The sequence below is a fragment of the Mesoplodon densirostris genome, chromosome 14 (assembly GCF_025265405.1).
Source record: "Mesoplodon densirostris isolate mMesDen1 chromosome 14, mMesDen1 primary haplotype, whole genome shotgun sequence".
In the NCBI taxonomy this organism is placed as follows: Eukaryota; Metazoa; Chordata; class Mammalia; order Artiodactyla; family Ziphiidae; genus Mesoplodon; species Mesoplodon densirostris.
The window spans coordinates 7,394,431-7,406,587 of record NC_082674.1 but is presented as its reverse complement, the minus strand read 5'-3'; the positions used below and the strand labels follow the sequence as shown (position 1 = coordinate 7,406,587).

Genomic DNA, 12,157 nt, shown 5'->3' with positions numbered 1-12,157 from the left:
CAAAACAAATTTTCAAATCAGTGGGAAATAATATTAATATCCTCAGCAAAATAAGAAAAGATGCTCCACAAAAATGAGGGAGTGAACCAAGAGGGAAGATGAAGTGAGATCAAGGAAATAAGAAATTTAACAGAAGAGAGGTGACAGAATCCTTGGAACGGTGGTAAAGAGATCCCAAAGACAGCTGGGACACAGGTCTAGAAATACATCATTCTAGATCAGAGCAGCTCAGAAGCTCCAGAAAGTCTATTACAGAAGATGAAATTGACAGAATATCTAAGGAATTGAGAGATTTTCAGAACTGAGGGGAAGTGTGGAGATACGTTAGTAATAAATTACAGATTAGTAATAAATAAATAGAAAACTAAACAAATAACAAGACAACTATCAACTCTGGAAAAACCAAAAGATATACAGAAAACGTAATCATAGTAAGCTATGTGGTTCAGTTCTGAATAGCATTTATACACTTACAATTTAAGCACCAAAAATTGATCCAGTAAAAAATTATATTGGAAAGACAGAGAATGAGAAATTCATAATTGTGTGTTGGTAACTACATGGGCAGGGGGGCAGTGAAGGACGAGTGAAAGAGCTAAGGCTTCATCTTCCCTAGTGGGAGCTTAATCGCTAATGTCCAAAACCAGAAATCAAGATGTAGCACTAGAAGCAGGCGACAGGGATACGCAGGTTGCAAAAGAGTTGGAAACGAAAGTCTGTTGGAACCAGGACATCTCGGGGAGACAATGGACTGCAATTTATTTTTATTTGTTATTTTTGTACTTTATTATAACAAGTCAAAAATTTATTTGAATTAACATGCATGTAGAATTCTGATTAAAAAAATTTAAAGAATGATGACATAGCTCACATTTTTGCAAAACAAAATAATAAAACTCTTTCCCTCTCTCTATATATACATGAATAAAAAACCTGAGCTGGGACGAAGTAAGAGAGTGGCATGGACATATATACACTACCACATGTAAAATGGATGGCTAGTGGGAAGCTGCCACACAGCACAGGGAGATCAGCTCGGTGCTTTGTGACCAACTAGACGGGTGGGATAGGGACGGTGGGAGGGAGACGCAAGAGGGAGGAGATATGGGGATGTATGTATACTTATAGCTGATTCACTTTGTTGTACAACAGAAACTAATACAACATTGTAAAGCAATTATACTCCAATTAAAAAAAAAACCTTTTGGAGTATAGTAGAATACAGTGGCAGTGGTTATTCTGGGGTGATACAATAACTGGTGATTTTATTTTCTTTATGAATATCTGCATTTTTCTGGCCGCACCGCACAGCTTGTGGGATCTTAGTCCCCCGACCAGGAATTGAACCCGGGCCCCGGCAGTGAAAGTCCTAACCACTAGACCGCCAGGGAATTCCCATGAATACCTCCATTTTATAGTTTTGTAATAAGAGTTGTTTGAATAGTTACACTTAATGTAAAAATGAAAATAAGGCTCTAAGGATCATCATTTACTAAAAAACAAACATGCAAACAAAAACCCCTAACATAGGTAAATAATCACGATGCTTTATTTAAAAGGCTTGGATGGGGGTACTTCCCTGGTGGTCCAGTGGGTAAGACTCTGCACGCCCAATGCAGGGGGCCTGGGTTTGATCCCCGGTCAGGGAACTAGATCCTGCATGCATACCACAACTGAGAGTCTGCATGCCGCAACGAAGATTCTGCGTGCTGCAACTAAGACCCAGCACAGCCAAAATAAACAAACAAACCAACCAAATAAATAAATATATTTTTTAAAATAAATAAAAGGCTTGGATGGTTTAGAGTCATAGTCCTCTTGGACTTTGTGAGCCAGGCTTGCCTGAAAGCATGGAGAAGGCAACTCCAGAGATTCCATGCTGCCCAATTATCCTATGATTCTAACTTCTTTGGACACAAAATGTAACTTACTGATATCTGTGTCATTGTGCAGTCCAACAAGAAATGTAGATATGCTGAAGAAAACAAAACAAAACAAAACAAAACAAAACAAAAGAAATGAGGATATGCTGATAATAGGAATTTTTAATCTTTGGAGGGCAAGGGGCTTGCAAATAAGCACTTCATACTTCTGAAGTGTTTTGTTGAAAATTTTATATAACCATGCTTAATGCAGATTTCAACAATCCCTAACACCAGAGGTTTTGGAAGCTATCTCTCAAAGAACTCTGTCAGCACACATCAAGATTCTAGCAATCTATAATAAATTCTTGGTCTGTTCTTTGAGCTCTGTTTTCCACCACTTTTTTTTTTTTTTTTTAAAGGAGTGTGGAAACTAAAATCATGAATAAATGCTTTCAGGAGGTCTATATCTGTAACCTTAAATATATTCCTTGTCTACTTTAAATTATGGAATTAAATCAGAAGGTAAGACACATGTATACACACACATAATATGGTACGTTTTATTCAGCCTGCTGTGCTGAGAAATTGGGCGACTTATCTTTGACTCTTGTCTATCTTACCTTATGGCTAAGTTCTGCCATTTCTCTGCTGCAACTTTTCTCTGAAAATTCTGAGCCCACACCTGTCTTTATGGAGCTAGCATCCTTTGTGGATCTACTTACTGTTTAGCTCCCTTTAAAAATCACACCAAAAAACTCATGTAGAGACGATGTACCTTTTTAAAAATTGCACTAAGATTTCATTTAGTTTACCGTTCTCCTTGCCATATGATTCAACAAGTCATTCTTCCTTGCAAGGCCAAGTTTCCCTCCTTGGAATATGAAGAGATTAGACCATTTTTAAGATGCATTGCCAGCTTTAAAATTCTAGGTAGTCCGATTCTCATCTTACCTGACTGTGACGCTTTGATGATGGGGAAAGGCTTCTGAGTGCGGACGTCAGGCTGAGATTCTGCTCCACTTTCAACAAAAGAAGTGCAGCTCAAGTCACTCAGCAGCTCAGGCTCACTACCCCAGTCTGAATGACTTGGATTATCTTCTAATACCTATTTCGTAAAATAGTATAAATTATGATTTTACAGGAATTTACAACATAATTAATTTCCACAAACATAAACAATTCCTGAACATCACAAACACCAGAAAAGGAACCGCTCTAGAGACCTGCAGCCGTCTGCCCAGTCCCTGCGACCGAAAGACCCTGACTTCCGCATGTGCTCCCCAGCAGCTCCCAGCAATGCTTCTTGGAGAAGGGCTTCAAACAAGCGTGAGCAAGGAAACAGGCAGACATGTCAGGCCTCCTTCTCTCTGTAACTAACACCTCTCTTGCAGCTCTAGTATCAACACCAATAAAAACATCAAGCGTCAATAATGACTCCAGGCACCCTAAGGCTTGACAAGGACATACTATCTCTTACCCTTGCTTAATTTTTCACACATGTATTGTTGGAGTGGTGGTCAGAGTGTCCCTAAGAAAGGTCAGCTGGCTGGCTACCTAAAGGCCTCACTGACATTACCTTGGGGAACTGATCACAGTCAAAAAGCCATGCTCTCAACCACGCAGGCCAAGAAACTTGATCTTATTATGAGGAGATAAAGCTCATATTAAAGAAAATCACGAGAATGAGACAAAAAAAAAACAGGGACAGGATAATGCTTGTGTGTTCTGTCAAGCACATCTCCTCTGACAGGCGAGCCCACGAGGGGCCAGGCAACCATAAAGCTGGATGATAAGCGGAGACTCTGAGAAAACTGAAGCAATCCTGAGGAAACGTCCACAGGCTCCCGCAGGCAACCGTCTGCCGGCAGCTCCACCACGCGCTCTGCCCTCCGTCGGATTCTTCTGGTGTGCTGTCCACGCTCCCCTCTAAAGCCAGTGTCTCCCTTTGTGCACTCGATCCCACCCCCTTTCCACTCAAAGATTAGCACTCACTTCTATCCCTTCTCCATCAAGAATTTCTTCTTTCTCCTGTATCATTCCTATCAGCACACCATCATGAATTCCACTTGAAGAAGAAAATTCCCCTTGACTCCAGCTACAAGGCGATCTCTCTGTACTTCTTCGCAGCAAAGTGCCCAGAGAGAGCTGTCCAGACTTGCTGGCTCCAATTCCTCTCCTCTCCGTCCCCCATTCCAGGCGGAGTTTTGATCCCACTGCTCCGCTCTTCGACTGGCAGCCCTCTCCCTTCCTGAGCTGGAGGCAGCATTTCTCCCAGTGGATCACGCCCCTCCTCTTGAAACACTCTGTCCCTTGGTTTCTAGAATGCCCCCTTTACTCCCTAGGCTTTCCTCCCACCTCACCAGTGGCTCCTCAGACTTTTGTGCTGATTCCTCCCTCTTTTATCCCAGACACCTTAACCCTAGAGTGGCCCAGAGCTCAGTTCTTGGTCCTCTTCTCTGTCTTCACTCCTCAGGGATGTCATCTGGGCTTGTGGTTTTAAAAACCATTTACTACTTATATTGCTTTCAGTTCTAAAATGCACTCCCATGTCTCCACATTTTAACATCCCTGAAATCAGGATGTGTCTTACAATCAGTGGCATGTCATGATTTAATTTGCAGCATTATCTTTTCTTGGAAGTACTTAAAATAATGGTGCATCTTACAAACAATGGCATTTTAGTTTTGATTATAGTGTAAGCTGCCAGCTTCTAAATTTACATCTCCAGCCCAGACCTCTCCTCTGAGCTGAAGATTTGTATATCTGAGGATGTGACGTTCCCTCTTGGATGTCCAAAAGCTGTCTCAAACTTATGCCCAAAACTGAACTATCATTATTCCTGCTCCACCTGCTACTTCTTTGCTTTTTTATTTATTTATTTATTTTATTTTTGGCTGCGTTGGGCCTTTGTTGCTGCGCACAGGCTTTCTCTAGTTGCGGCGAGTGGGGGCCACTCCTTGTTGCAGTGTGCGGGCCTCTCGTTGTGGTGACCTCTCTCGTTGCAGAGCACGGGCCCTAGGCGGGGAGGCTTCAGCAGTTGCGGCACGCAGGCTCAGTAGTTGTGGCTCGCGGGCTCTAGAGCACAGGCTCAGCAGCTGTGGCACACAGGCTTAGTTGCTCCACGGCATGTGGGATCTTCCCGGACCAGGGCTTGTTGAACCCATGACCCCTGCATTGGCAGGCGGATTCTTAACCACTGCGCCACCAGGGGAGCCCCCACCTGCTATTTCTAAAATTCTTGTTCTTAGGACCTATTTCTTTCACTGCTGGGTCACTAAATTCTCCATGTGGAACCTACGAGACCCCAACCAAACAAGGAAACACTGGGCCAAGTTTCTAAGCTGTTAACAAAAGTCTGTCAAATAGATTCAGGATCTCTTCCCAGCCCTGGAGAGTAAGTATCACACATAAAACACATCAAAGCTTACCAAACCCACGTTTCTCAGCAGTGGAATCCTCCCCTACCCCAAATAAAATGATCCATGGCACACTTACAAAGCACTAATAGCAAACTGCTAAAAATCTAATTGCTTTGACGGATGGGGTGGGTGGTGAAACACCCAGATGATAACTGAGCTGAATCTTGAAACACCAAGTAAAGGAAGTAGGTGTTCCAAGCAGAAAGAATAATATATGCAAAAAAGCTTTTAGTAGCACAATGGTAGAAACTCCTTAAGCTTCTATTTAGAAACTTAACCACAAATTTCTTTGTTTTCAACTGGTCAAATAAGACGTCAATGTCTTATTTGGGGTCAGTGTCTAGATCAGTGACCCTGTCCTTCTGGACTATAAAGGAAACCTCTTCACTGAAAACCCTCTGACAAGCATCAGAAACCCAGGTAAGGTTGAACCTCATCTTCATCTCCACCTTTCGCTAGACATGTTTTCTGGTCCCACTTTTCAGATTTGTGACTTACCGTAGTTTTCCTTCTACTGGTATAAACTGGGTTTTTACAATATGCCTGCTTGCTCTTCTGAAGGTAGCGCTTCCAAAAATTATGTAAAACTTCATTCTAAGGTAGAAGAGAAATGAGTGGTGCTTCAGGTTATGATGAAAAATATACTGGCCCATCTACACCACAGAATCTCTACTCTCCTGTACTTTACATACAGCTTCCAGCTAAATGTATTCTTACCTTTCTTACCTAAATTTCCTTAAGAAGAAAGATCATTTCAATGTCAGGTATGCGGGAAGCATGGAATAAATTCTTCTTAATCTTAGATTTTAGTTCCTTAAAGTCACCTAGTTGAATCCCTTCCTTTGACAAGTTAAGCAAATTAAGATTCAGAGAAAGAAAGTAACTTACATGTGACTACACTTCCAGTTAGGGGCAAAGCTGCTACTGGGTCCAGCGACCTACTGACACCCCTCCCTCTTACTGCCCCCACCCTCATCCAAGTGAAAGTAAAACGAAAGAAACAAAACAATTTTTCCATTCATTCATCACCTACCTGCTAGGTACAAGGCATCTATAAGCTTTAACACAATCCTGCAAGATAGCTATTATCTCTTATTTTACCACTGAAGAAACTGAGTAACTTTGCCAAAATGACCTAGCCAATAAGTAGAAAAGCCATGAATGGGATTTGGAGTCGGTCCTGATTCCAGAGCCTGTGTTCTGGCTGTGCCATTTAACTGGTCAGGTCTAAACAGTTACACTCATTGGTTAATTTCAGAGAAACTGTTTTCAGGATTAATCCCAATGAAGCAGGTAGAAGGCTACACAGGTATAAACCCTACTGAAGCTATTTGGTATAACTAATAGAAACCACTTATTGAACAACACTTATACACAGGATGACTATGCAAGGAGAAACGAGATTCACAAAGCCCAGACTACCAGTCATATTACCTAACGCAATGACTGTCATGGGTAAGGCTCAGAGTCCACTTAGGCCATGCACTGGCCCACGGGTCATTCTGCCAGCCTGCCGCAGACACTGGTTTGAACAGCAAAGGTTACTTTACGAATCTCTTCTTGGTGACTTCAGGAGACATTTATCTTTCTCCCTTTTCTTTTTGCTCTTATTTTCATTTATGAGCATACTGCTATATACTGTTGTGTTTACTCACTGCACATATGCATGAAACCCTCTCTCCAGCTAAGCTGAATCCAGCAGCATCACTGTCATCTGGAAACTTGTTAGAACTGCAAATTCTTGGGCCCTACTCCAGACCTACTTAATCAGAAACTCTGGAATGAGGTCAAGCAATCTGTGTTTTAACAAGCCTTTTAGGTGATTCTGATACACACACACTCAAGTTTAAAAACCACTGGTTTAATGTATCGCTCCACAAAGTGCATTCTCTGGAACTCAAGTCCTGATGGATGCTTCCCACACATATACATGCCAAAGGATTTTGCTCTCAAATTGTGAATACTGCATACTACATCCCCTAGGAAATTAAAAAGCACATTAACACATAAAAGGCACCAATAAGTGGGCAAAGTTATTTGTTTTACTTTAACCCAGTGTTCCCTAAATACCTGAAGACTAAAACCTTATTTTCTTTTGGATGTATTACTTATTTCTATCCTGTAGAACACACTTTAGGAATTGCTGGTCTGGTAAAAGGATTAAAGCAAAATCATCAGAAAAATGATTCTTTCTCGTAGGCCTAATGTGATTACTGATAGCCCTCCTTAATATCACTCTAAATCTACTGTTCTTCAAACAACAAAATGTAAAGCTAACATCTAGGCACAAATGGACTTACCTTTAACTCTGGGCCTACTCCAAGGGTCTGTAAGGCTTTTGCTTGTTGATAAAGTATGTGCTGAAAACCTTCGCACACATACCAATCCCAGCCTTTCTCTAAATGACAAATGACAGGTTTCAGATATTTGCATTCCTAACTTACTAAATGTAATGCTGCAACATAGTTACAACTGCGTTTTATACACTTCAACTGGAATTTTTTCGTACCCCTGAGTAGAGTTTCCCTTCTTATACTCTCTTGCTTCCCATCTGGCAAATCTGTACATAAATGCTAAAGCTAAACATCATTTTTATAATTTATCAGATTTTAAATATTTTAAATTATCTATAATTTTTCTGAAATGTTAATGTCAGAGACAGAAAAATGAACAGTCACATTAAAAAAATGAAACAAGTTTTATAAATGTATGCTGCACTGAAGAATCCTAAATGAAAGGATACTCAACACTCAGCCACTGCTTCTATGACTCCTCTGGTCCAACTCACATGGAAAGGAACAATGAGTATTTGGAGAATGAATGAACAAAAGTGAAGATGTGAAGCTCCAAGATCGCAGGAAAGGGCAATAAGAATATACAAAGAAAACAAACTGCTCAACGGCATTCTCCTTTTCTCAAGATAGTTCTAAGTTCTGGGGTGAAACTGAAAGCAAGGAAACTAAGATTTATTGAGCTCAGCCTAGTTACCAGGTGTTTTAAGTAGGTTATTTTCTTCCAACTTCAAAACAACCTTAAGAGATTGTGACGAGAACTGCCACTACAATGGACAAAGCTACATGTTTAAATAAAACTACCAGTTGAAGAGAATGTTAAAATCTGTTAAGACCCTTATGTTTTACCCCTCCCTACTGGACAAATACTGTAACTCTTTGAAAAATATGTTATGAGCGCACAGCTTCTGAAGTCTGTTACCATTACTCCAAGAGGTTCTCTCCCCTCAGAATGTCACAGGACTCCCATGCCCCTCCCTTACCTCAAATGTCACAAGGCCTCCCCACCCCTGCTGACTAACGCACTTTCTGGAAAGGGTCTTAGCTTGTATAGGAGTAAAACAGGAAGCCTGTAATTTTGACGCTTCCCAAAGGTGAGGGAGTTTAAACTCTCCAAGCTCTATCCATGTGTGCCCTCTCCTTCCTGAACACTGCTCTGACAAACCGATAAAGTCGTATTCTATATTCTCAGTCTGGGTTCCTATTCTATATAATAAATGGTATTACATTCTCACTTTACAGATGAAGAAACAACTAAGGACAAAGAGGTTGAATATAAGACTCAACATTTCATTTGAAGCACCTGACGTTCCTTCAGCAATTTAAGTTTAAAATATACAATTTTAACTATTAGATAGGTCAAGTCCAAATTAATCAGGTTTTACTCTAATAAAATTTAATTAAAATTAATCAGGTTTAGCCTAATAAAAATAGTCACTACTAAAGGTTAAACAGGAACATGAGTTGGCATTCAGGCAGTCTCTCTGTTATTCATCTAAGAACAGCAATGTATTTCATATAGATATTTCATTAACATTTATATATATATTTCATGTGTGTATCCTTAAAGCTACCTCAGATAGAAGAGTCCACCATTACCATTAGCCTAGTTTCAAACCTGAGAATCTGGCCCTAGGCAGTTAGTCACAGAAATAAAAAGCATCAGCTAAACTTAACCTCAGATTCTTCTCAATAATGGTTAATTATTATGTACTCACTGGATGAATGAAATAGATTACCTTTCAAAGCACAACCATGCTGAGCTTATTTTAAGGGAAAATAATTTTCCTTATTTTAAAAGGGTGTGTTCAAAATTCAGTGTGAGAAATGGATTTCTGAAAGCTGAATATCATGTTTAACTTGCCTAACCTGACAACTCCACAGCTGATTCATTTCAGAAAATAAGCATTTTTCTTTAAAAGCACAGAAAATCATATAATAGATAACAGATATAAAACAGAAAAACATATACCAACACACAAAAAGAAATATGCTACCTTTGCTATTATTATTTTTTGCATAATAGTTGCTCCACTGGAAAATCAAGTCATTAACAATAAGCAGAATAAAAAATGGACATGTTTTAAGACATCTGCTTCCAATTTTACCATCAATAATTATCCACTCTAATTCTACTTTGGATTACCTGCTTAAAATTCTGGTAACTTCTTTAGAATCCATTTAAAATTCCATTCCTCATCCCCAAATCATGAAAGTGAAAACATGATTGAAAAATGCTAAGCACATATGAAGAAAGAGCTTACCAAGTTTTCGTTTTCTTTTAAGTCCCCGGTTGATGGCTTGTATTTTAGTATTAGGAATAGCCCCAGTGTTTATAACTTCCCTAGACCTCTGCAGGAAATAGAAGCAGACCATTAAAAAGACCATAAAAAGATAGTTTTACATCTCCTTAAATATACTGCCAAGCATGCTCTGGGATGTATAATGAACCAGATTGTGAGTGCCAGGACCAATGATGGTAATATTTTGGGAAAATTAGATAAAGTGTAACATTCTGGTTAGCCTTTATATTGCTTTCTTTTTTTTTTTTTTTTTTTTGCAGTACGCGGGCCTCTCACTGTTGTGGCCTCTCCTGTTGCGGAGCACAGGCTCCGGACGCGCAGGCTCAGCGGCCATGGCTCATGGGCCCAGCTGCTCCGTGGCATGCGGGATCTTCCTGGACCGGGGCACAAACCCGTGTCCCCTGCATCGGCAGGTGGACTCTCAACCACTGCGCCACCAGGGAAGCCCTATATTGCTTTCTGATTCAAAATTTCTCAGTACCTAAAACTGTGCCAGGAACACAGTAAACACTAAATAAATGTATGTCAAATGAATAAACTTTTATTTGAAATCAATTTTTAATTGTTTGAAACCAATTGTAAAGTCAAATTTATTCACTTTTTTCTCTATCCAAAACATACTTTGAAATTAAAATAACTTCTGTATTCACTGTAGTCAGCAATGCCTAAGCTACATAGATTAGTTTCATCCTACTTTTCTATGTGTTTAATACTCTAAAACAGCTTTATTTATGAAATTATAAAAGAGCTACTTTTATTCTTAATCAAACCTATAGGATTTTAGAATGACTAAATGCTGAGTACAGTTCATCCCAACGTCTTCAATTCCAAGTTCTCTCAAGGGCTAGTACCTAAGATTCTGGTTCTCTCACAACCAAAATATAAAAGAATTAGGTCTAAATGATGGGGAAAAGGTGAAGATTTTTAACCAACAGGGAACATTTATAGATTTGTCCAAATTTAGAGATTTGGAATGACATTTATCTTCAACTTTCATTAAGAACAAAAGAAATGTCTCTAACAGGATTTTTGGAATACATCCTCTCTTGTTAAAGAAACCACATTCAAAGCAGTTCTGGTGGACTGGGTTGGCCACACTGAGAAAATAAGACGTGTCAGAATACACACCAAAGCAGTTACCCAGCAAAAACAGGTAAAACCTATAAAGAGTAGGCAAGAAAAAAAAAAAGGGGGCTTAAAATCTGGATTAGACAAAATGTGAAATAACTAAAAGCTAGAAAAAGCTACATATACAAACTGAAACTGTAACTAATTAAATTACTGAATAGTTATATTGTGGAATATTTATACAGTCAATTAACACGTCCACAAATGTTTAGAATAACACAGGACAATATTTATTAAGACAGAAGATTCAGTGGTACCCAACCACATTCCCTTCCCCTTCTCATACACAAAAAAAGAAAAAAAAAAGAAGACTAAATGGAAGCTGTCGAAAGAAATGTTGTATGTTGAGATCACTGATAATTTTAGCTTTCATCTTCATAATTTCTAAATTTTCTACAATGAATCTGCTCTTATGATCATAAGAATCTATTAAACTCACACAATTCTAGCATACACCTTTATTAAATACCCACAAAATACTTCCGAGAATGTCTATAATATAAATTGGCTAGGTTTAAGACCTGAAACTTTTTTTCCTGTATAAGATCAATCAAGAGAACATTCTAATTCCTTTATCAATTCAGAAGGCCTTCTTCCAGATGGTGGAGGATCTAAAACATGAGAATTATATACAGTTGAAGGGCAAGTTGAAGGGCAACGAAAGGAGCAGAAAAACAGGGCAAGTTGTGGCACAGCTTCCACTCTTTGCATGTGCAAACCACCATCTCGTTGGCCGTTCCCCACCCACCGGATCTCCACACCGCCACGCCACACCCCCGCTCTCCAGGAAGGATGGATCGTGGCACACTCTATATGAAGACAATAAAGCCAAGAGAAACCACTGAAGTTGTGCAACACAGAGCTCTGCCTGTCACATGGGAGGCACTGAGACAGGTTCTGCGTCTGTTTCAAGATGGTGCCCACCCTCAAGAATGCGACATTCTTGACAAGTTATCCATACAGGCTGATACCTTTCAAATGTGGAAACAGTGGTATTAGGGGCTTTCAAGTTAAAAAACGACTGCAGCAGATTTTATCAGACAGAAACAAACAGAAACATTATCAAAGACAGAAATAAAAGAAAGCAATTAGTTAATGTAGTTTAATTTCTCCAAAAATAGTATATGCTGACTTCATCTGCTAACGATAAA

At 39.5% G+C, this 12,157-nt stretch overlaps 1 protein-coding gene across 3 annotated transcripts in view; it reads right to left on the bottom strand.

Annotated features, from left to right (window-relative positions):
• Positions 1–12,157, bottom strand: part of TAF1B (TATA-box binding protein associated factor, RNA polymerase I subunit B) — a 59,508-nt gene that overhangs the window by 44,300 nt on the left and 3,051 nt on the right. For 2 of the 3 annotated variants that reach the window (XM_060117132.1, XM_060117134.1), the window contains exons 3-6: positions 9,840–9,927; positions 7,585–7,682; positions 5,783–5,878; positions 2,817–2,970 (exon numbers count right to left, since the gene is read on the bottom strand). In XM_060117132.1, the coding sequence (XP_059973115.1) occupies positions 2,817–2,970; positions 5,783–5,878; positions 7,585–7,682; positions 9,840–9,927 (436 nt within the window). Of the gene's footprint in view, positions 1–1,931; positions 1,976–2,816; positions 2,971–5,782; positions 5,879–7,584; positions 7,683–9,839; positions 9,928–12,157 lie in introns of those variants that run through there. The other variant, XM_060117133.1, reaches the window with a different exon arrangement.